This window comes from Phallusia mammillata, chromosome 4 (genome assembly GCF_965637545.1).
Source record: "Phallusia mammillata chromosome 4, kaPhaMamm4.hap1.1, whole genome shotgun sequence".
Taxonomy (NCBI): Eukaryota; Metazoa; Chordata; class Ascidiacea; order Phlebobranchia; family Ascidiidae; genus Phallusia; species Phallusia mammillata.
Genome location: NC_137255.1, coordinates 10,100,052 through 10,124,392, shown reverse-complemented (window position 1 = coordinate 10,124,392; position 24,341 = coordinate 10,100,052). Strand labels below are relative to the sequence as shown.

At 36.9% G+C, this 24,341-nt stretch overlaps 1 protein-coding gene across 2 annotated transcripts; it reads right to left on the bottom strand.

Moving 5' to 3' along the window:
- Positions 1 to 927: 927 nt before the first annotated feature.
- Positions 928 to 4,046, bottom strand: LOC145222795 (complexin-1-like). Of its 2 annotated transcripts, none has more exons than XM_080089004.1 (4): positions 3,947 to 4,046; positions 3,455 to 3,630; positions 2,750 to 2,891; positions 928 to 1,652 (listed from the first exon to the last, which is right to left on the bottom strand). In XM_080089004.1, exons 1-4 carry the CDS (start codon positions 3,975 to 3,977, stop codon positions 1,570 to 1,572), a joined length of 432 nt encoding a protein of 143 aa, XP_079945130.1. In that variant the 5' UTR covers positions 3,978 to 4,046; the 3' UTR covers positions 928 to 1,569. The 2 variants fall into 2 exon arrangements, with proteins under 2 accessions (XP_079945130.1, XP_079945131.1); XM_080089005.1 differs by having other exon boundaries at positions 2,762 to 2,891.
- Positions 4,047 to 24,341: the final 20,295 nt, after the last annotated feature.

Genomic DNA, 24,341 nt, shown 5'->3' with positions numbered 1-24,341 from the left:
CGCAAAGCGTTTTCAGGTGGTCCGCGACAACTTTCTAATTTTGCAGACAACGATATTGATAAAGCGCGATTTAAGAAATATGTTTCAGCGTTTTAAAATAGCACAAAACTTGTTGAAAAACATTCTTCATAGGCGATAAACTAAAATGCATTGTGACATTTTAACCCCATTGTGATGCAACAGAGGTAAATTTACAGTGGCAAACAACGTCACATCACAATGTAATGGCTCTTTATTGTTGAGTTCCGATGTCGCAGCCCTGTCAAACTGATTAAAATGTTGGTCCTGGAGCCTGGACTAAATGTGGTTGGAAAATTCTGCACCTTTTTGGGTTGCTTGTTAATGAAAAAAAATACAAAAAATACAAAAACCTCCAAAGGCGTCCGCGATTAGCTTGACAGTACCAAAAGGGGTCCGCAAGGACAAAAAGGTTGAGAACCACTGGTTTAGACTTTAAAGTTTAGTAAAACGATTCCGGCTGTTCGAATCAAGCTGTATATCAGAAGATAAGGCTGCGGCCAAATCTAGCTATAATTTTAGGCCGGTGTGTTTGAAACCCTAAAAGATACGCGGTTTACTCAAGTAGAAATGCTCAATCTGCGGCCGTGTTAAGCACTGGTGGATTTCGTGTAAAATTACTTTGCCTAATATTTTACTTCTGAAACTTACCTAAAAAAATCGTTTTAGTTAAAACATGAAACAAATCTTTAATGGTGCTGCCAAAATATGTGTACGAGTTGATATTTTAGCCGCAGTGATACTTGACAAAGTAAGAGCTTGTTATGCGGCCGGTATCATACAGTTTGGAGAATATGAACATGTTTGTCCCCTTGACTAATTGCTGCAGTGATGTAGTTTTGTCTGGCTGCATGAATTGTGATTTCATTTTCATTTTTGTTACCTCAAAAACTTGATGTAAAATAAATGTTTGATGTAAAATAAACGTCTATTTTTGATTCACGAGTATAATGGTAAGAACACAACAAAGCAATGTAAGATCCAGCTGTAAAATTGCCTTCACTTCACCAGCAAGGAAAGAGAATGAAAAAAACAGCCCAAAGAGTAAATACGAACACCAGATACAGATGGGCATTGTGCAATAATACAACAATCACTTTAAGTTCAAGGTACAGAAACGTCAACGAATAAATAGAAAACAGTATTTTTTTACATTATTGTCTCAAAAGCCCCACAGAGCTTTGTACCCTTGACTAGGTTGTTACCTAAAGCTTTTGTTTGGGCTGTCTAAAACAGGCAAGATGGCTAAATAGCTTAAAACATGATTAAAGTAAATTTTAGCATTGCTAGAGATTTACCACATTTAAATCAAGGTACACGCTTGCAAATATAACTTGTCGAATTTTTACTGCCAAAAATCGATAACGTAGCAACGAAACCTTGTCACGAAATATCTTAACACTGAGCGGCAAAATGTAATACTTAATGCAGCCGTCATTGGCATGAGGCTGGCTGTCAAAACGTCCTTTAGGTATATGATTGAATACATGCGCATTGGGGCGGAACGCTCATCTTGGTCGTTGATTGTGATGTCACAGGGGAGGGTGGCTTTTAGCAAATAATACAACCATCGGCCGCATTAGTTACTTTTAGTTGCAACTCGTTGAAGCTTTTTTCCGCTTGTGCAAGAAGACCTGAGTGAAAAAAAATTCATTGTGACTAATACACTACTGCACGAGCGTTAAACCAGACACATTTGCTCATGCACAAAACGATGATCAAAACCCACTGACTGACAAAAACAGCTTTTTGACTGTTTAACATGGATCCTAAAGCCAATGTACCACGATTTATACATTATTTTAAAAGGCGTTTCAAAGGTGCGTTTCTTTTTTTTTGTTGAACATTTGAAATCAGACACGTTTATGTTTGGCAAGTTACTGCTTTGCTTGGCAAGAGTTTACAAGATATTGTATAATACCCTATCAAATCGCGTTTTGTATTAACATATTTTAGTTTATAAGTTTTAATACACTACTTTTACAGCAGTGATTTTTGGGGTAAAAATAATATATTAGCACAAATTGTTCCTTTTTTGACACGAGTCCATCGATTACAAGAATGCTTAGGATTCGCTAATGCCATGTTGTGACCCCATCAATGTGTGTCACGGTATCGATTTCCCAAATAAAATGGGAAAGATCATCTTTCAAGGGCATGATCCCCTGAGGGCAAAACCAAATAATCGTTCTCCGCCTGCATGGTCGCCAAATTTCTTTGTTCTGAATTTGTTGAATTTGTTGGTTGCGAAATACTAGTTACACCACAAAAGATACACAAAATGATCTAGGTATGGACCCATAAACAATTAAATGGGAAATAAGAACAAGCAGAACTTTCATCTAAGTTCGGTATATATCTTAAATTTAGCTGGAAAAGCCGTTTAAAAACTTTTGCACGGAGGCAAAAAAGTAGAAATAATTGGATGAAAACTATCCAATTGTGGCTACCATGCGGCAACGTTGTGTAGCCAAATTTTTGTCTTAGTGTCTCCTAAGTAAACCAAATCCTAAAGCATGCTGTTCAAATTGTTTTAAGTCAACGAAAACGTACTTCTGTAAATCTTATTTTTCGAATTAGGAATACAGAACTCTGGAATCCACACACAATTGTAGCTTAATTGTTTAACAATGAGGCATGCTCGCTATAAGGACTAATACAGCAGTTCATGAAGACGACAAGACACAACTAATGTCCACGACGACGTTTAGATCTGTCGTTGGGGTATTACCATCATCGTTACCTTCCTCTTCTTCTTGACTTTCTTGTTCTTCCATGGAAGGTTTTTTTGTTCTTGTGAGTCTTCCCTCGGTTTCTCGTTCCCGATTTGCTTTTTCTTCGGCTTCAATTTCTTCCTTGCGCTTTAAACCGTACTGCAAACAAAAATGGTGTTTGTTGTAACGCTTAACCATATTTTAAGTTTTCAAGTGCATAATATGACGATTTTTGTTTAAAATTGCCGTTTGCACAATTGAAAAATTTGGCCAATTCATCTAAACAAGACGTCCAATATAAGACTTAAAGAATATGCATGTACTGTACAGATTGATCCAGCTGGGCGTGTTAACCTATATGCGGTGTATAGTCAATGGTGGGATTCAATTTTTTTGTCAGCCGGTTCTATCTCAAAGTCATATTTTTCAGCCGGTTTTGTTACAAAAAGTCAATTGACAGTAACCAGTAATGCTAACCGGTTCTCTGATCTCATAAAATTTCGTGAGAAGATTCGATACAACCGGTGCGAACGGGCTGAATCCCACCACTGTATATACTACCTTATGTGAAAAAGATTCCTGTTTTACAAAATTAAATGTCAAATTAGGCGGTAGAATACAAAGATTAAAGCCATGTGTTTTCTTAAGAGTGGCCATTCATGAACTATATAAATAAAGGCCTTCAAAACCAAGCGTTTTCAAAACAAGCAAAACGAATGTACCTTATCTCTAATTCTTTGTCGTTCTTTTTCCCTTTCAACTTCCACCTTCTGATGTTTAGCTTTCCTTTCGGCTTCTTGTTCGGCCATTGCCTCCAGAGCTTCTCGTTCTTGTTCTAGTTGTTTGGGATCAGCTTCCTCTCCTTTGTCCATCATCTTATTTAGATCCTTCGTGGCACCTAAAAAATATTTTATTATTCTCTGATTTCGCTTATGTTTGTGTATGATACTGATTTTGAGTTTGACTTTTAAATCAATTTTCTCATGTAACTTCGAAATTTTTCTGCTATTAGGCTACTGTTGATAAGTCATCATAAATGTTATTACCGTATACTAAAAGCATCAACCAAATCTTAACACCTGTAATCGTAACCATTTGTTTTGCAATTTTCTGGAATTTCATGTAATTTTACATTATTCAGTTTATCTTTTTTAAGGAAAATAATGTCGGCCATATACCACACAGAAAAAAATTTTTTTAACAGTATAACTTACCACCAAGAGCTTGCTTTACAATAAAATCCATTTTGAACGCTTAATCTGTTACTCAATTCATGTGCAAATATCAATCTGCAAAAAAAAGATGTAAACGTTTAGGTTTCAATCCGAAAATAACGTGACAGTCAATTACTTATATTTACATACTTTACAAGGAATTCTCAAACAGAAACTGTTCTGCATATCTGTTATGCACTGCGTTAAATTTACACATGTGGTAAACATTAATTTAATATTATCGAATTGAACGATTTGAACAACAATTGCTGGTCTATAAAGTGACAATCGACATTATGACATAGCCTGGCGTTTCTCCAGTTAACTGACAACGATTGTAAAGTCGTAAAATCTTGTTTGAGTAAGCGTGGTACATTTTGGCAAATTTAAAGGTTACAGTTAAACAGAAACGTATACGCTTGATAAGTTTGCTTGCTTAACTGACATTTCGGCTGATGAAGGAAGCAATAGCGAACGTCTGTCGCTGTTGAATATTTTATACGCTCTATTTTTCTTTTTTGAAGCTCATCAATGCAATCCCCCGCGGGAAAGTAAAGGGTAATAACTAATAACTAAGAGTAACAACTGATTACATGTTGAAACTACCAAACTGCCAACTTGTCAAACCGAACCCGGAAAATAAAACTTCTTTTGAAAGCAAAGCCACTACTGAAAATATTTGGTACCTGACTGCCTATAACAAACCTCACATTGACCTTTACTATTAACCACTCTGCTCGCCTTTCTTCCATTGCTGAAACTTAACTAGCAGACTGACAGAACATCTGATATCCTGCTTTTAGTCGATCGTATAAGCTTTTACCAGTTCTTTTGCCTGACCATCGATTGCATTGATTTTTTCAACTTAATTAGCACAGAAGCTGCTGGCGTCCTATGCGATGTCACTTGAGTGTGGTCACTTGCGACCATTACATTAGATTTTTTTCTATACCTCTTTTGTGTCCTGTGCTTTCGGTGCCACATTACCATGACGCGTTTCTATGTTGTTTGCGTCAAGGTGCACGTGAACAAAATACAATACAATTTTAACACGAAAACGTTTGCAGCCCCTACTGCTCCAAACTTTAAATATCATGGGCTTTTCCAAATTTAAATTCGTCTTAGTGTGGTATACAATATATTGCGTGAGGACAAGGCGATTGAATTACAGCTTAACATTTAAACTAGAAGTCTTTCATAGATAAATACAGCACCTACGTCCGCAGGGTAATTTGAACCAGTCAAATTTCCTATAGTGCAGGTTACTTTTCTCTAGCGTTAAGTTTAGTGGTTTTCGGTCATTGATTTTCAGGTGTTCCCCGATCAAATCACACGCAACCCAAATCCAAATAACAGTACACAACCTGTCAATTATTCTGGTTTGCAAAAGTCTATCTATAGATGAAACTGCATGGTACACACACGAATCTATTTTGTGCAACAAAAGAGATTTCCATAACCAGATTGCTGATAAAGACACCAGCATCATTTCTCTGCAACAATGAATGCTAGCAGATACGCTCCTTGACAAGCGTTGCAATCGTATTGATTGTGCGTTGCCTTTGAGTGGCAACTTCATTACTTTATACAATCCTTTTAATGTCGTATCGACTAATTGCAAACGCTCCCTCGAGTAAACAACGGCATGCTTTTGAAATAGGTAATTATAGACCAGTGTCCTACTTACTAATTGCTTGGAACTAAGGTGGATGCACGCAAGGGAAAAACATTTGTTTTATCGGGTCTATTGGGGTCAAGTACATTTCTACGCCTGATTGGTTAACCGCGGGCTGGCTCAGGTACGCGTAGTACCGGCCACCGGGTGCAGGAAGTGATTGATTTTTTTGAGTTCTTCGCTAATTTGTACCACACTAAGCGTTTGCACACTAATATCTAAATTTGTTTTATCAAGTATAGGTTTGCAAAGCCGGTAAATGTTTCAAAAACGTAGTGTCAACGGTCAACTTTAAGAACCACATAGGGGTCAAACAATATTGCTTTCCCTTTTAACAAATGATTTCGATCCTAAATAAAACAGGACAATAACCATCAATCACCAACAGCGGTTTGTCATGAATTATTCAAGTGCCATTGTTCTGCACACAGCTAGCCATCCATTGTTCTGTCAGCCAGAAACAGATGGCATTACCGTTACCGCAGTCGAAACAACCAATTTGGTAAATACTGCAAACGATAGGTTTCATAGAAATGCACCAACTGATATAAACCGGCATCACTTAGCCCAAATGTACACACAAGCCTCTTAATTCAAACTTAATCTTGAATGTATAGTGATGTGTAGATCCAGAACAAATATACTGTTTTTCGGTCATCTAGTGATGCTAGTTTAAACCTGTTATTATGTAATGCATCCATGTACCTAACCCCGTTGACACCAAACAACCTCTTACAAAACCTTAACACGATTGACCAAGTACTTATACTTTGCCATTTTATCAAACATAGTCAGGTTAGTAGAGCAGTTCTGGTGTGTGCAACAAAACAATTGAATGAAGGTAATATTATAGCAGCTCGCAGTCAATGGTGCGTAGTTTCTCAAGTAACTGATGAGTAAAAAATGCGAAGAAGGATTTTAGTCAAATATTTGCTTTTCTAAACGCCCAACGCTTCTGCCACATGAGTAAATATTTATTAAAACAACAAACACATAAAAATTAAACGCCACCTAGAACTCCAAGTACTGACCGACAAACTGTTAGTGGCAATAAAACTTTAGCATATTTTGTTTATTATAAGTCCTGGAGACTTTGAAACAGCTTTTTCCTCTTGCAACTACCGACACATAACTACGAATCGAAAGCAAACTTCGAACTAAATAGTGATCATAGCATAAAAGTATTATCATTTTAGGTTTAAATCTCAATAGTCAGTTGAACTTGACCTAATCTGGACTGCAAGATTTCTGCCATATATTCGCTTTGTAACTGCACCTCAATTGGGCTCTGTGTTGTGGTTTGTCTGACTGGTGTCCAGTGCCTTGCAACTGCTGCCATTCTAGCTCTGGCTTTCACTCAAACGGCAATGAATATCGACCTGGCCGCTTGGCTGCATAATGCACTATTACGTTCTTGTGTCTTCTCAGTCTGCTGAATAATTCATAATCAAAGCCAAAACAGACCGAAGAGGCGGACGGGTCTGGGAGATTTCTATGCCTTCAATTAGCTTCACAGAAAATCACGTCCAGTCAATACTTAACCAGTCGTTCTGTCAATAAGTATGGGAACCAGGTCCAAGCAAATATGCTCTTTGAGTGTATTGACACAATCTGTAGGTATGATACGTTAAAGATGCCTTGAAGGTCCAGGTACGTTTTATAGGCCTTTGATGGTGTAAATTCTTCGTACAACCTGGACGACGACTTAAATTTCGCCTTACAATAAAATTGACATACAATAAAATTTAACAACGGTTTTTCTGGTACTTTGTACATTCCTTACACTTGACATTGTTCGACAACAAAGCAAAAATTTTCCAAAGATAACTTAAAAACATTAAACTGGTTTCAGTAAAGCTGTTTTTGTTGCTATAAATTTTGAATTATTTTTCTGTGCACATATATCTATGCTAAGTCTCTTTGGTAAAGTTTTTGAGTGATAATTATAATTTAAGTACCAATAATAAACCAAATCCGGGGTGCACCCAATTATAAATTAAAAATGTAAGCAATGATCTTATTCGGGTAATATGTCTAGCGAGTATGTATTTTCGCTTAACATAACAAATGCTATTTTAAAATGAAGCAGCAGCGTATCACTTTCCAAATGACATTTAACCTACACCCCGATGTTGGTTATTTTACGCTTTGAAATGGTTTCCGTCTTTCTCTTTAGCTTTAGTTTGACTTTGACAAAGCGATGCCAACTTAACTATTTTACCGATTTCGGCTTACTGAAATAATAATTCACTTCTTTTTTTTTGGTGGTGTACTACCACTCTTGCTGAAAATGGAGCAAGTTATCAGACAATGTAAGTCAATTTGATAATTAAATTGAGCAAACAATAGGAACTTTATGTTGGAATAGAATTGAAAGTGGCAAATATTTACCCGCTAGATGGCGACAAATAACCGACAGTAGAAGCTTGTTTTAATGTCATTTCTCTCCGTTCACTGGCTGTGGGCATTAAAAACAACACGCAATTTCATCATTTTCTTCGAACGGTTGTTCCTAAAAGCTTTTCAAGTATCTTGTATACAATTTCACGTGAAAGTATTTTTTTTGTCATTAAGGAGAAACTATCGCCTTAAATGTTATTTTTGCTATTTTTTATACACAATATAACACCCGCAAGGCATGGAGTTTTTATCAGAAATAAATCAGTCATGATTGTTTACAACATTACATAGCCAGCTTATTTCACTGTCATAATTACGCCCTCTTTCCCAAGTCAAAAAATTGATTCAAGTTGTTTGATTACGATCCTTAAGCCAGAATGGTGGCTGAGAGACAACTTAAAATATTTAAAGAGACAACTTGAAAGTCCATGTAATTATGACAAAATAAGACTAATAATATCCGCCATTCGTCCTAGTAGTCGCACAATCGTTGATCCTTGATTGATGGACAAAAGATCGGATTATAGGCAAATTTATTGATTATTAAAAATAGCAACAGCTAGTTCGAGTCAAGTCGTGACTTTAGTTAAATTTAAGTCATTTCTTCTAAAGCCAATGCTTACACGGGTTTAGGTCCTCAGCTAGAGCCATTATAACGCCGTCGAGTATTTTTTTAGCTTAGTTTAAACAGAGTTATGTATCATTTCGCCGATCTTTATGCAACTTAACAACAATAAAACAATAAAAAATATGGTTTCTCTCATACTTTGGACTCACATCTGTGGTGTAACGATCTTGGACAATCTGTTTGGTTGATCAGCGCCACATACGTGACATCCAAACAAAGTTTCAGTGTTGAGAAACTTATTAGTTGCACGAAATAACAGATCGAAGACACTTTCAGCTTCGCCTCACGTCATTTTGCGGTATTTCGGCGCCTGTGGTTTTTGGTGGGAAACCAGGTCTTCGAGGCCCAAAGATATACTGCTTGTCTTCCATATTGGTATTACAAAACTATACAAAACAAAACACATACAAAATTCAACACAAAATGACGTTTAAACGGTATGTCACTAATCAAAATATGAAAAGGCAGGTGTTTGGGGAAAATATCGTAATTTCTAGAAATGCACATTTTGATAAAACTACGGCTATGTCCACCTGTTCGTTTGCCTTATCAGAATAATGAGGTGCTTTATTTGTGTTTTTACGCGTCTGGCGTCGTTTCATAACTGTGTCTAAATCGTGCTTGAATATTGACAAAATATTTACGATAGTTTGGCAATAACATATCAAACCGCGATAGTTAAACATCAAATACCATCATTTGTTAATCTAGGTCAGTGATTCATAAATAGTGTACCGCGGCTCATTAGTATGCCGTGAAAGATTTCCAAGTATGTCGCGAAATATTTCCGATTTTGAAGTGCAACATTCTCTCGTGATTAAGGACTTGTAACAAAACACTGGTGTGCATCACAACGTTTCAAAGCTCATATTTTTGTTATTGGTAATAAAAAGCTTCCTTGCACATTACTATAAAGTTGAAAATTAACGTTATTTGTACAACTTTTGTTATGCTTAACTGGGGAGCGTGCCGCAGAAGAAAATTTTAGTTCATTAATGCGCCGCATGCTTAAAAAGTTTTAGAGTCACTGATCTATTTCTAGATGAATCGCAATTGGGGCCATTTATACGTGCGGTCCTTACAAGGAACAAGATATAATCAGTTATGTACCAAATACAAAGGTGAATTTTTTGCAACACTCCTGTTCAGCATATTCTCAAGGGGTACGAGGTAGCTCTAATCGTACAAAACATCTGTTTCTCAGCATGAGGTCACGGTTTGATTCGGGTGTAGCCAAAAGCGTGGTCCACACCACAAAAACTAAATTAATCGGCAGACAAACCCCACGGGATTGCTACGGGGGCGGCTGACGCAAAGAACGTCAAGTTAACACTGCGTAAAGCCATTTGACCTTTACGTGCGTGGGCGTGTAATTAAACCCTGCGGCATCGAAGCTTACCGCCTGTTAGTGCTTCTGGCACAGCTTGTGGTTTTGATTTCATTTTGACACGTTGTTGCAAACATCGCGTGCGTAATTAAAAAGTATGCAATAAAATTCAAAGATTGTTAGTTTTATAAGGCAACGTTCGTATAAATCAACCTTTTTCATTCCGTGACCCATTTTAGCAACCAAATGTAGCTTGCAACCTCCCAAAATTTTTAAATTACCCGGATAAACTCCCACTTTGGGCAAAGGAATTAAAGGATGTAAGCATACTTATTACTAGTCCTTTTAGTTTTTGTACATTTCAATGCCTGTTTTGACGTTTGTTTGCCTTTGCCGCGCGATGGACTGTATTGAACTATCTTTTGCATAGGGACGTAATACATTTTAAAACATTTGTTTTTATTGGAATGGTCACAATGTAACACAAAGTAAGTTTCAATCAAATGGGTTTTTATTGTTTTAAATGTTTTTACTGTTTTATTGTTTTTAAATGTTTTTACAGTTTTATTGTCAATAAATGTTTTTACATGTTTGTTGTTTATCAAAGGGCTTTGCACGGAAACCCATTAAGAACGTATTAATTTTTAATACCAGGCTTATACAATTGAACATTGGACATTTTTAAACACAGATAAATAAAACATTTTGATTTTTACACAATATATAGTTTTGAAACTTATGCACTGGTTCTGTTTGTCATTTGTTGCTTTATAAAATATTATCGATTTTATGCAAAATAAAACTGCATAATTTAGGTTGTTTCCTTGCAACGTTACGTCGCAATAAGTACAAGCGTCGTCATGCAATATTTATGAAAAAAGTCAGACAATTTTTGGGATTAACACAGCGTCTATAGAACTAAAAATTAATCTGCAGCCGATATTAACAGAAGTCTTTATTCGATTTCAACAGAATATTTCAAAACGGATGAGAGGGACGCAAACTGACACGATGTCGATGATTTTATTATTCTCATCACGTTTTGTGAACACGAATATCCCCTGAAGTGACGTTTCCATGTTATTCAATGCAAATCGGCAGTGGAACCACCGGTAAACTCCCTAAATTGGAAATGTCACTTCCAAGAAAGCAATTTTGTAAATTTTATGCTGGGTTTATTGGGTTTATTCCAATTGAATAATTAACGACAGTGAGAAAGTTTGCAAAACGGAAACTTTATTTACACTTGATTTCAAACAATGGAAAAATATTTGAAGATTTAAACATATTGTTATTGACCCAATAAAAGATTTTTTTAAATAAACAGTTACGTATTTCTACCAAATTCTACTTCTGTTATCAGTTTCGTTTGTGCAACTTTTTTCACTTTGAAAGCGCTATTGAATTGAAATTAAAACAATGAATTGTCAATTTTGTGGTTTCGTCCTAAACTTTTTAAAATTTTGATATTACATATTTTCTGCGGGTCATGTTTTTGCAAGATGTTCCGAAATGTTACAAATTGTTGTGCAGTTTTACTATGACTTTGGAAATTACTAATGGATATTTAAAATAAAATGAAATCTGATGCCACTTATTTTTTTAATTTAAAAAAAAAGTATTTGATAAATTAACACGAAACACGCATCTATTTATAGAAATCGATTAGCCAACATCCGACTTTGATGCGTGAAGTCTCCGGGCGCTTCAATTTTGTTTTGGTCTAACTGCACGATTTCATACGTCCGGTTAATATATTGCTGACAGGGGGCGAACTTTTACAACCAGCAACCGAGGATGTCCTGAAAATTAATGACACAATTTATCGACCGCAGTTGCGGACGTAACACACATGCATACCAGCGCACCTGTCATCCTATTTACGCCTCCACGACCACTGCGCCTTGCCCTGTGGGTATACTGTTACTATTTTCTAACATGTGGTGTATTTAAATATCGTTTTACCGCCTGGTGTGTTATTAAAGCTTATTAAAATTTCTTTTCTCGTACTATATTTAAATATTAAATTAATGTTCTTTTTTTGTTAAACAAGATACTCCCTTATTCGTTGTTTTTGCGGTTCATAAATAACGATTGGTTTTCAATACATATAACGCGTTGTAAACATTATACTTGCAAGGTTTGAACATAAAGTATTATACATTTATTTTATTGCGCAAACAAAGTGATTACGAACAAAAATTCATTAATTAAGTGAATGCATTACCTCTTTAATTGATATATATTTTGTACTTGACTCTATTTGTCTAACGGTTAGGCAATCTATACACTTAATAATGTGAAATAAGTAACACGTAATATTATCCGGGAGAAACCGCATGATATTAACCCCGAACTAAAATCCCATATTCGTAGCGTTAAGTCTACGACATAAGCTCGAATGAAACTTAATCTTGCAAATTGATTCTGACTGATCTAATCGTATTTGCGACAGCAGCCAATTTGAAATGCGGTCGATTTTATCAGCTTTTGACATTGAGTTGGGTCGGGTTACGAACGAAATGTTGCGATCTTGTGGTGTCTTGTTGTCGCATTTTCTGTGTCATTAATACATAGTTTTGTATGTTAAACTTTTCTCAAACTTAATCAAAGCAAATTGTTGGAGAAGATTGCGTTTAGTTTTAACGCTAATATGTATTTGACCCTATTACCAACGCTATTTCATAAGATATTTCTTTATATATTTCAATAGGGTATTTCTAGTTTCGTAACTCAGGAACTCTATACTTGAAGTAATTTAATCAAAACAGGACTGCCAGAAAATTTGTGCATACAGAATACCTTACGGAACTTGTTTTCGTTCTGCTTATACAAACCCCGTTCCGCGTGCACAGTTGACAACTTACACTGATAATGAAAAGCGATTGTTGCAACGTCTGCAGAATATATTTTACATGCACAAGTTCTCTGGCAGTTGTGCTTTAATTTAATCAATTTAAACTCATTCCAGAAACTAATTTAACGAATTCGTATAAATCTTGGCCATATATAGAACTCATAATACTTAAAGGGTGAGCGATATAAAATTACATGGAATTACGAGGCAGACAAATCGCCAAATAACTTTCAAAAGTGCTTACAACGCTCAGTGCAGTGGTGGCGCATTTATGGGCAACTGAAACATGCCTGGTGTGTGTTTACTAAACCATAAACCGGAGATCAGTACATAACGCATTGATTTATTTGCGACTGAGGCTAAAGAAATGCCAAAGTGCGTGGTCTCCTTACATAGCAACGATTTCTCACTAGCCATGTTTATCGATCATTTTATTGACAAAGATCGATCGTGGAAGCTTGACAATGCTGAACCACATAACACACCAAACGTAATGGAAAGGTTCCAATAAGCAATCATACGAATTGAAAGTTTAAAAACTATTTTCTAACATTTAACAGCAAATTGCATAAAATTCCTTTTTTGCCCATAAATAAATGCATTAGACTTTGATCATATGTGTGTTCGTAAATTTGCATGCATAGATTAAGCTATGATCGTGTAACATACCGACCAAACCTCAAATATACAATCGGTCAACCAACCCTGAAGTAAAATAATCTGACATTTGTCTGGACTTGCCTCACAACAACACAAAATTGCCGAAACATTCGATTCTTAAGCTATTACAGGATTCTGAGAACAAATGGTATGACCCGGGGAACCGTAACAACTGACAACACTGTCAAAAATGTTTATTGTTGCATTTATATGTACGTACATTTTGCGTCAAGCAAAGGTTGTTTAAAATCTGAATATGTCATTTTTTATTAATTTTTATTCGTTGGAAATTTGTTTATTGACATTCAGCTACTAAATATATCCTCGAAATAGGACCCTTGACCACGGAAATCGCCTGCACGTTTTAAATACGTTCAGAATTTGCCGCAAAAATAGTTTGACATTTTCTGTCCGGTATTGTTTGGATGTGCGTTTCGAATGCCCATTAAAATTTGCCTGGTAATAACGTTTAGCATTTGGTCAATGATTTTATGCGGGAAATTTCTTTACTGCGTTTTCGCGAATTACACTGAATCGTGCTTCAACTGGTATGAGCAAGCTAAAAGCGAGCAAGTTAAAAGTAATCTTTCAAGTTCCTGTTAAAAGTCATTAATGGCTGCAAAACAAACAGTCGGACGTATTACGTAAATGGCAAATTCGCGTTGCACAGCGTGTGGGGTGCAGGTTAGGTATAGCATAAATTATGCACGACGACTAGATTGCTTTAAACACAAGAGATCCATCGCATACTGCATGTCACGTTGCAATTTGTTGTTTCAAAGTCAAGTTCCGTCTATTTTGTCAATTATTATACCTTGTACTGGAAAAACACATCACTATAATACTGTACAACAGTATTGTTAGTCAAATACTCTGACTCGCCAGTTGGTAAAATTAACAATCATAAGGCCCTTTAAAGGAGTATTTTATTTATATTTTAGGTTATACGTCTTAATTCACTTTCTGTGGTAAATATGTGTCACATTTTGCAGTGCGTGTAGTTATGTATTCATAACTTTTCGGGACTACATAGACTTTATAGTGGTACCCTTTGCTCGTGATTATACTAAATACATCAACATTATATCTTGATTCATTCTTGTTCAGGATTGATGATGATGTTTTGGGGTGGGAAATCGATATCCACAGTGGTTTGTAATAAAAAATACACAGACTAATTTGAGTGTGCTGAAATTGTCATCTAAGTTACATTAACGTTTAATATTATAAGTAGTCAGCAGTGAAAGCCTATTGACACACACCATGGGTTAAATGTATTTAATTGAAATTAATTTATAATTACTCATTAAAGTGGCGGTGCTGCCAAAACCGTGCAGTAAAACCGCTTAGTCAAGTAGGCTGCGATTGTGGCCGCTTCATCAACACCCAAAGCGCCGGATCGGCAACTAATCTGTTTGGCAATCGACATTTATCACCTTGCCAGTACATTGCGAACAAACACAGCACTCTTGTCAGAAGGAAACTGAATTTAACAGCCATGTAATCGGATGATGCTACGACATGTTAACTGGCGCAATGATAATACCCTTTGACCTATTTTACTTTCATTGTTGTGATATTATTTACGGTTGCTAACATAAGCACAAGTAACCATTAACGCCTATATATGACCGATAGTTGTCAACAGCAAGCTAAGCAGTAAAGTTTGTCGTTTTCAATTACCTTATAGGCAAACTATTTAAAACTGTTAAAAGTTTTTACAACTATTTAGGCACTGTAACCAGGAGATCTCAAAATGAAATATAATATAAGTGCGAAGAACCCACAGTTACCAATGACGTTTCTTGGATCGGAACGTTTTAAACATGTATCAATTTCAACAGACTGTCAAGCGATCTAATTACACAAAACACCGAAAATTTGCGCCTTAATGCGTTTGTCAATAAGGATGAAACCTTGCAGACGCACACGGGCGCTTTTCCTCTCAGAACTGTTCCTTTTATTTCGTTTTGACAAGCGGTTTACGATTGTTGGTTGAGTCAAAAGTAAAAAAACAAAAAATCAAAATTAAAAGTTGCTGTCGGGCGTAATGTTCTGTTCCGATTTTCGGTTTTATTGACTGTTTGAACAATCTAATACTAGGTTTGTTGTTTTTAATATTTGCCGTAAATGACAACGTTCCATATTTGTCAAAAATGAAAATACTGTTTACGTGTTTAAATTTGAAACTGATTTTAATGTTGCATATTCCAGTGTCCTGTGAAACGAAACACTTGGGGGCATGCTACGCATTAAATGCTTTCGAGACAATTTATTATAATCCTTAGTCATCAAGTTAGTATTAACTATTTGGTGGTTAGGCACTGCGATTGACGTCATAGAACATGGCCAGAATTGATTGTAGAAGTTTTTAGTTGTGGTGGCGCCGATCCCGATTTAGTCTTGGTTTACTCAGGGCGGTGCGTTTGTTGGCGATTGTGTAAAGCCCACGCATAAACAGACCACTGCGAACTACGCTCCACTGCCTTTCTTAAGTATGTACTCGATTTTGACCCGATAGCAGATGTTTACCTACTAACGATCCACTTTTAGCCTTGATTAATATGAAAGGGGGCAAAATATTTCAAAAAGACTTGTTTACCAATTGGATTTATGATGGGTATAGAGTCCTGTAAGTCACCGAGATTGTTTTTTGTTATTAGGTGTCAAGGCTTGGTATTGGCGGAATACTATCATATTGTATCAATAATTCAATTCCTGTGGGCGATATCGATTCCAGGCTTTTGTCTGCATCTGCCTGGGATAATGTGAATGATAGTGGCTAAAGTAAAAACAAGTCAAAATCGTTTGCGAGTCATGAACGTTGATGGCAGCGTCAAAGTAATAAACCACTGCTAGACGAGTGACATCATACTGCGGAAGTAACACCACATAGAAGTATAAATACATTGTGAGTAAGTTACCACCCACAAGCGGTGGTTTAATGTTACTTGCAGATTGGACGCATAATATAGGTTGTATGTGTACTCTGTACAAGCGCTATGGGTTAAAAACTTCAACGGCAAATTGTGGAACAGAGTTATTCCGTCTTTTCTACGCCGTTACGTTTGTAAAATTGTCGGACAAACTTTGTAAAAATATGTCACTTCACAGAATGAGACGTCAAAATGTTGTTAATTCCTTGTAACACTCTTTGTGTTATAACGTGCTGCCAAAGGTCAAATTCTGCTATAACTTGACACCGAAGCGATGCGGTATTTAACAGGACGAATAAATGTCACAAGAACGACATTAAGCTCTTATCAAGTCGCCGCGCCGCGCTTATCCCTCTTGGAAACAACTGTTTACACTATGACGTCACAATTCCATGTCCCAGTCAGCAACGACCTGAAAAACTATTCACCCGCTTCGGTGGTGGCCAAAGTCACTTTAAAGGGTCTGACTCGTTACACCAACGCTATGAGTTAACCGATGACGTCACGTCCTGGAAGTCGTGGATTTCAGGTTGCTTTTTGATGCCGCCTATTAATTATTGCTCGGATTAATAGCGCCCCCACCTCGCCTGTGATAAAGCTGGGATAAAGCGCGACGCTCATTGCGTGGAGATGGTTTAAAAATAATTCCGTGTTTTGAATGCCGCAATAAATTATAGATGAGTGCGCAGAGTGCGTTAATGCAAATGATCTTTAAGATGCAGATAACACGGAAAAGTATCGTTGTGTTTTATACACACACAGGACTTCTAATTCAAAACACGTATTTGACCCCAACGACCAAATGTTAATCAAAAGATTCAAGTCACGTTTCCACAATTAATAAATTGTCTTAACCGGGTTTTACGTTACACGAGGAACACTTATGTCGCCGCGTAAACAAAGCAATCTCTTGTTTAAATAAGGTGTTGGTGGCATAGCATAAGCCTCCATCAACAATTAGGCAAGTAAATGCTTGACACTAAAAGAAAAATCACTCAGTAAAATGAAAACTAACAAAAAACAAAACAAAAAAAAACAGTATACTCAATGTAGCGATTATTTTATATATGTAGTTAAATTTAATGTAATTTGATAGATATCAAAATTAAACTTGCATATTCACGAAAACTTCACTTTTATCAGGCACGAAATAGCTATAATTATTTACACTAGCTTGGGTGTAGGTTTAAAATTGCGCAGCGATTATAGATTACTGCGACAGTAGTTGAAAGCACTCTCAAGTATATGGACGCGGAGTGCTTTACCGCAAAGTGAAACCTTCTTCGACACTTGAGAACAGAAACATATCTCTGATATATATGTGAACTCCAAACATGTCATAATAATACCGCCTGGAGTGCTGGGAATTAAGATGATTATTTTAAATGTTTAATTTTTTTGGGAGAAAATTATTGTTTGGTATTGACGTAATGATTATTCGTATGAATAAATGAAAGCCTGACGATGACAATAGGAGCTGTCGAAACGTTGCGATGTTTTACACTTAAAACTGACTTGTATCATTTTGCTCAGGATTTACATTCGTTTTGAATATTTGTATTACGTTATAGCTCTATTGGGTCAAACTAAACGACTGTTTCGCTATTTTTACAAGGCGGTTTATTTTTTATGATTACAAGTTAAATTATTGTAAAACGCAAACATAAATCTAATAAATTTCTAGCCGAGAATTACTGGAGTCCAAAAAACATAAACGCCACGTTGTTGTAACGAATTCCAGAAATCCGATAATGGCGCACACAACGTGCCAAGACAAACAATTGAAGAACTGTGTATCGATTTCAGACCCACTCTCAACCCGCTTAGTCGACAAATTAACCATGCGAGGGGTCCATACCCGATGATTAGTATCTTTGCACCAAACGGCCGTCGTATTTCACTAAACCCGTCACAATCAAATGAGGTGCCGTCGCGAACATGCCGTGTCTACCCCATCAGCGATGACGCAGGAATTCATTGCCCTCTCATTAAACATTGATGAAATCTGAAATAAGGATTTATCACGTTATGTAGGGCAACACTGGCGACGACCTTATTACCTTCTTTATTTGACATTTTCTGATGCGAATTTTTAACTTGAAACCTTTAACTTGGAAATTCAATCTGTTTCCTTATGTATGCAGTGTATTTGCTTATAAGCAAAACACACAATGCTAAACGCACCTCAAAACACGATATTTTTGCCAATAATTTCGTCCAGCCTCTTTCATATCCTGTATAAGGTCAAAGTCGTCCCAATTAACTTGCTTTTATTCGGACTAACATTCACAAACAAGTGGGTGCGCGTTAATTTTGGCAGGTTCATAAGAAGATAATTGGGTGTTTGTAAAATGCATAATAATTGTCTGTACAATTATCCAACCGCTACGAACCACTGGTTAAGTCCTGAGGGAGTTACATACTTTTGTGCAAACCCGTTTCTTTCGTTTACAGATTTCCCTGCGCAAAAATTCAATAAACCGTAATCTTAATACGCGCCAAACGTAAGTTTATTTGTTATATTGCTAACATAACGCAGTTTACATTGAAGCAGCGAATCGTAGAATATTTAGCAAATATCACAATATTTTTCTCTGTTATTAGGTCTGTTGTATTGATATGTAACAATATAGTTTGGTATCTACCGCACTACGCATTTGTGAAACAGAAACAAACAAGAAATATTTAGTATTGATTCCTTGGTTTCGGATATAAATATTGATTTATTATATACACGCCATGCCAATTGACCCAAAGGTCAACTGTTAAATTGAAATTGAGTTTGAAAGAACATTGTTTAACAAACGCCAAATGTTGTAGATAAGGCATTTTAAATTCGCAGTAAGCGCACTTGACGACCCGGGACGAGCCAAAGCACAATGCCTTTTGCGGTTTTCGCATTTTCGCAGAAGAAATACACTTGAAGCGACGGAGGGCGGAAGGCTGAAGTCCGTGGTGCCCGCGTGTTTTCTCGCTGTAATCTGATATCAGCCCGTGTTTATTTTAGTTATGTTAAGATTTTCTCTTCATCGGTATGCCAGAACAACACAGGGGATCTGGGCATTATCTCGGTGCGGTGATCTACACGCAATATCACATTTTCAAGTCTAAAAACCAGCACGATTTTCTGTCTAATATCACAGTCTAATCCGAATTAACAATTCATAAACTTAAGGTAAAACTGGGTATCCAATCTCGCTGTTAAAATTTCCGACTTTTTGTGTATTTTTATAGCACTGGTAAAGAGAAATAAAACAGATTGGCGTAAAGTGTACAAGTGACGCATAAAGTGGAAAAGAAATTTGACACGCTCTATTGATTTTGTAAGCGACAGTGCGGGAGAGGCGTTGTCAACAATCGACAGATCTAACGAGGTCAACAGTTGTTTCAAAACCTTGTGACCACCCAGTTAACACAAAGTCCTGAATTCGGGCGATAAAACTATATCTATGTATGGACAAGAGGAAAGTGATAATGTCTCTAATCCTCTAAAGGTACATTTTTTCAGGACTAAAAATGGGTTTAATTTACCATGTTATTTCACTTTCAATGTGATTTATGTTTGACAGTGTAGGATAGACATGTCCGGCATACCTCAATGACATTTCACGCCATGTTATCTTTTTCAGAATGATTGGCTTAACTGCTGATATTTTGAATTCTGTGCATGCACATTCCTTTCTGAAGTGAACTTGACCTAAAAAACAGTTTCCCATTTTATCGCATGAACAGTAACGGAGCGATAAAATTAACAGCTTTGCAAGAAGCAAATTTGTCAAAGCCAGTTTTTACGAGCCATCTTATTTAGTCAACTGTGACGACCCAGCATTTACGGTTGGAAAAGAAAACCGCTTTACACAAACACGTGTTGAAGTCCATGCCCGCGGGTTTGTTACACAATCTGAAAAATTGTACCCACCTGTCGCAATCACAAACGTTCACAATCCAACAGAAGCACGAGTTTTCAACCACTGTAAATGGTTCAAAAAGTAGATCTTTTGTCGTAGTCAAACAAGACATTTGGTTTGTTAGAGTGATTGTTGTGTCACAGGTAATAAAAAAACTCGCGCGCAATAAGCCGCCGCCACTTCTGCTACAACGCAACAATATGTAGCAAGAGAACCAAGTTTACCACACGAAAGTTGTAGGTTTTGTTTACACACTGATCTATAAAATTCTGTAAATTCCGTAAAAGTTTTATGCTTGTAAACTGTCAGAGGTGTGTCTGTATTGATTAGCTTTAGAATAATGTTACTGTTAAAATGACGGTTTAGTTTCTAGAATAGGTGAAAGCAACATAATACTTCAAAGCCCTGACGTTATTTGCAGGCGTTTGGGCGTTATTTGCAGGCGAGCCCTGGCGTTTTGTCTTGTACCCTGCTTTATATTAACCAGAAATACAAATCTGCTGGAGTTGTAGACAACGGTTTTAGTTCGTACACCACAAAGGTTACGATGGTGCTGGTTGCAAGGCATATGTTTGCTTACTTACAGATTATTGTTTGCCGCTCCGCATCGCGGTTTGCCTGATATGTGCTGATAATGTTTCACAACAAACGGACGTGCTGTTACTCATTGAGGAATGTCTGTTGTCATAACTACACCGTTGAATAAGTCTACGCTAAATGAAGATATATTGCTTAGGAATAAATAAACGTATTCGTTTCTTGTACATTTTCCAATACAATTCAGTGATGTGGAGTAATAGTAACATTGTGGCATAAAGCGACTATTATAGTTTCAATTTTATGCCAGTTTTGCATACAACGTACACATTAAAAAGAAATTGGTGCACGTAAGAGGTAGAAGACGAAGTATAATTGCTTCGCCATCTGTATTGATTGACTTGATTCTACAAGGCACACAGACAGCAACTCTGCCACAGAGGTTCATAGTTCACCAACAGCCTGCTGTTATGGACACCGCCAGGGCAGCCGGTTCAAACAACGTTAATCTTGTCGATAGTGCAGCGAAGTCTTATCGACGTTGCTTACACGCTGAGTTGCCTTCCGCCTAATTTGCCGTTGTCATCGATTTTCACCAATGGGACACATTCTAAACTTGATTACGACTCAATTTGCGCACACTGCGATAAATGCCTTGGTTTGCCACTTCTAAGTCAAGCGTTTGATCAAATACCGGTAGTTTAATATTACATTTTTTGGGTAAAACATCATTTGAATGGCTAAATAATTTAAACATGTTTATATAATTGGTACGAATCGTAACATTTTACTCTAAACAACAATTTATTTTTTGTTAACACACTGGGGATAGATGCCGTTTTTGTGTAAAAATGTCATTAGTATATTATTGTGTTCAAAAATCAGCCTATCATTCTGACTGATCAACGTGAACCAAAACAGCCTTGTTAGCCGAATTCAGAGTTATCAGTTACATCGTTCTGGTAAAAGATCAATCGCAACAAAACCAAGACATGAAAATTATCTGTTACTAAACCGCTAAAGTTATAACGTTATAGGTAACCATTTGTTAAAACCCAAAGTTCCATTTTCACAAGCTGGGCCTGCTTCATGAAGGCTGGGAGTCATTGTGCATGACTGTAGGCATTATGCATCATGAATGACTAGCGCTGACCTGGCAAAGACTTGCTAGGTTTTGCATCACGAATTTCGATTGTATGTAGCGAAACGTGACTTGTTCGCTTCGCGGTTTTGCCAAATAGTAGTAAATTACAAAGTACGTTACAAGGGTTATGTAAACAAAGCGCATTGAAGGGATTAGATGCTGTTTCTTACAGTGTTTGTTCAGGTTGTATTTGTATGCAGTTGCTTCGCGTTTGTATTCAGTTAAATATCCGCTTTGTTCCAGTTAGTGGTGTGTGCGAAAAACGATAGCACCATCTTTCATGAGAATACTGAAAGAAAGGTTTGTTTGACATCGATTTTATATATTGTGTCAAATACGAACTATGTCAAGATAATAGCAGCCTGTTTAATGAGTGTCGATGTGACTACGTGTGTGATTTTGCGATTCCCTTTCTGACTGCTGGATTAGGGATACAATTAATCACAATGCATTATTGATGGCGGACTTACGAGAACACACCGCACACAGAAAATCCTGATTTGCGACTTCGAGTTTAAAAACAAAACCCGAGATTTCAGCCCAGTTACCGACTCGATTTTAATTGACGCCTTACAAAGACCAGCGTTTATTTACACAACGCGGTTAAGTTTTCGTCGATAGATTATCGCGTAACAAAAGAGGGCCACTCTCGCGGCGCACTCAATGAGATGCTCCTGCGCATAATAAAGAAACAAAAGAGGCTTGGCCCGAGGAGACCACGAATTGCTCTGCGTGCGCATTCTAGGTCTCACAGGCAAGCTGTCAAATGTTATGATTTGGAAAATACGTGGTTTTTGATCGCATACTATTTGTGGGTGTTAACTTAATTATGTTGCATTACTTTGTTTGTAGGCGTTCTTGAAAAATTATATCGGATTTAATATTGTAAAAACCTACCTGGATGTCACAAACCTATGGCAGAATAAACCTTTACAACTTACGTTGATAAACATCAAATTATCTATAATTCATGTATTGGTCTGTTATGTTTGATTTAGATTGGTTTAAGTTTTCCAAATGAATAATTCAAAGCACTTCGCTAACAATATGCGCCGAATTGAGTGTTTTGCCAGGGGATGTAACTAAACGTTCATTGTAAATCAATAGGTGTGTGTGTGTGTGTGTGTCAATATATAAAGTTGTGGTTTTATGTATTTTAAGAAATGATTAAATGGTCTGGACCTTACGCTTGTAGGCTACTATTTGGTCGCAAAATAGACATCTTTCGCAAAAAGGTGGTCAAAGGCCATGTAACAAATTAACTTACGTGGCTTCTTGGCTGATAACTCTTGTAACCGAAACGCTTGAAATCACTGTGGGTGACTGGGTTTTTATGTGCTGCACTGCGCCATTACATTGCGACATTCTTGTTTGTCTGCTTGCACCTAAAATTACAAAGAGTTGTGTCTGGTGTAATACGTATCGATTTGTGACGGCTTAAAGATCTGCTATACAGGCAGTTTTGTTGTAGGCGCTTTGTTGCTTGACAATATTCAATGTGTAATAACTGGACGATTGGTAGGCAGTAAGAAATTCATTTCAACAATTTGTGGTTAATTGAAATCAATGTTTAGAAGTTACTTCTGGCTTTAGAGTAATAAAATATGGCATCAGTAGAATGAAAAGCAATACAAATATACTACGATGATGCCCCACGCTTGACATTTAGGATATGTCACCACGCAAATCGTGATAGAAAGGTTTAATTTTCGTGTTCTAGTTGAAGAGCAAGTAGCAAATACCTAATAGCCAGGTTCGGCAACGCAAAGGTATAGTAAAAAATACTTGTTTGTCGTCAATTCATTAGGCCATCTCAAGACATTGTTTCCTTTTGCCGCTTCCTGCCAGGAGCTGACAGCATTGCCGCCAGCGCCAAGTGGGATATATCCTTGAAGCGCGCAATTTTGGCACGCGGTGCTTAGTTGCGGTTTGCTGCCTACACAATGTTCGTCACTGAACAGTGCAAAGAAGTGCCACGTCCAAGCCTTGTTTACAATTCGTATTTATTGCCACAGTGCAGTACGCGCTGTAAAAAGCTGTTTTACAAGGATGCGCATACATGCAGTAATGTTCGTTGACGGTTTTACTTTCACAGTGTGGTGATTTCGTCGCAATGTGTCATTTTTTGAGCCACTGGTTTTAATTCAGTTGTGATTAGGAAGTCAAAAAGATTTAAATCTACCAATGTTAAAGGGATTGCTGAGTGAGTGAAAAATAATCCTAATAAGTATGTGCTGCTGTGAGGCTTTGTTGCTCAATGTCCGGTCTTGCCTATTGCGTTTCAATTTCACCATGCCTGTTTATTTCAGTCTTGATAGCTATA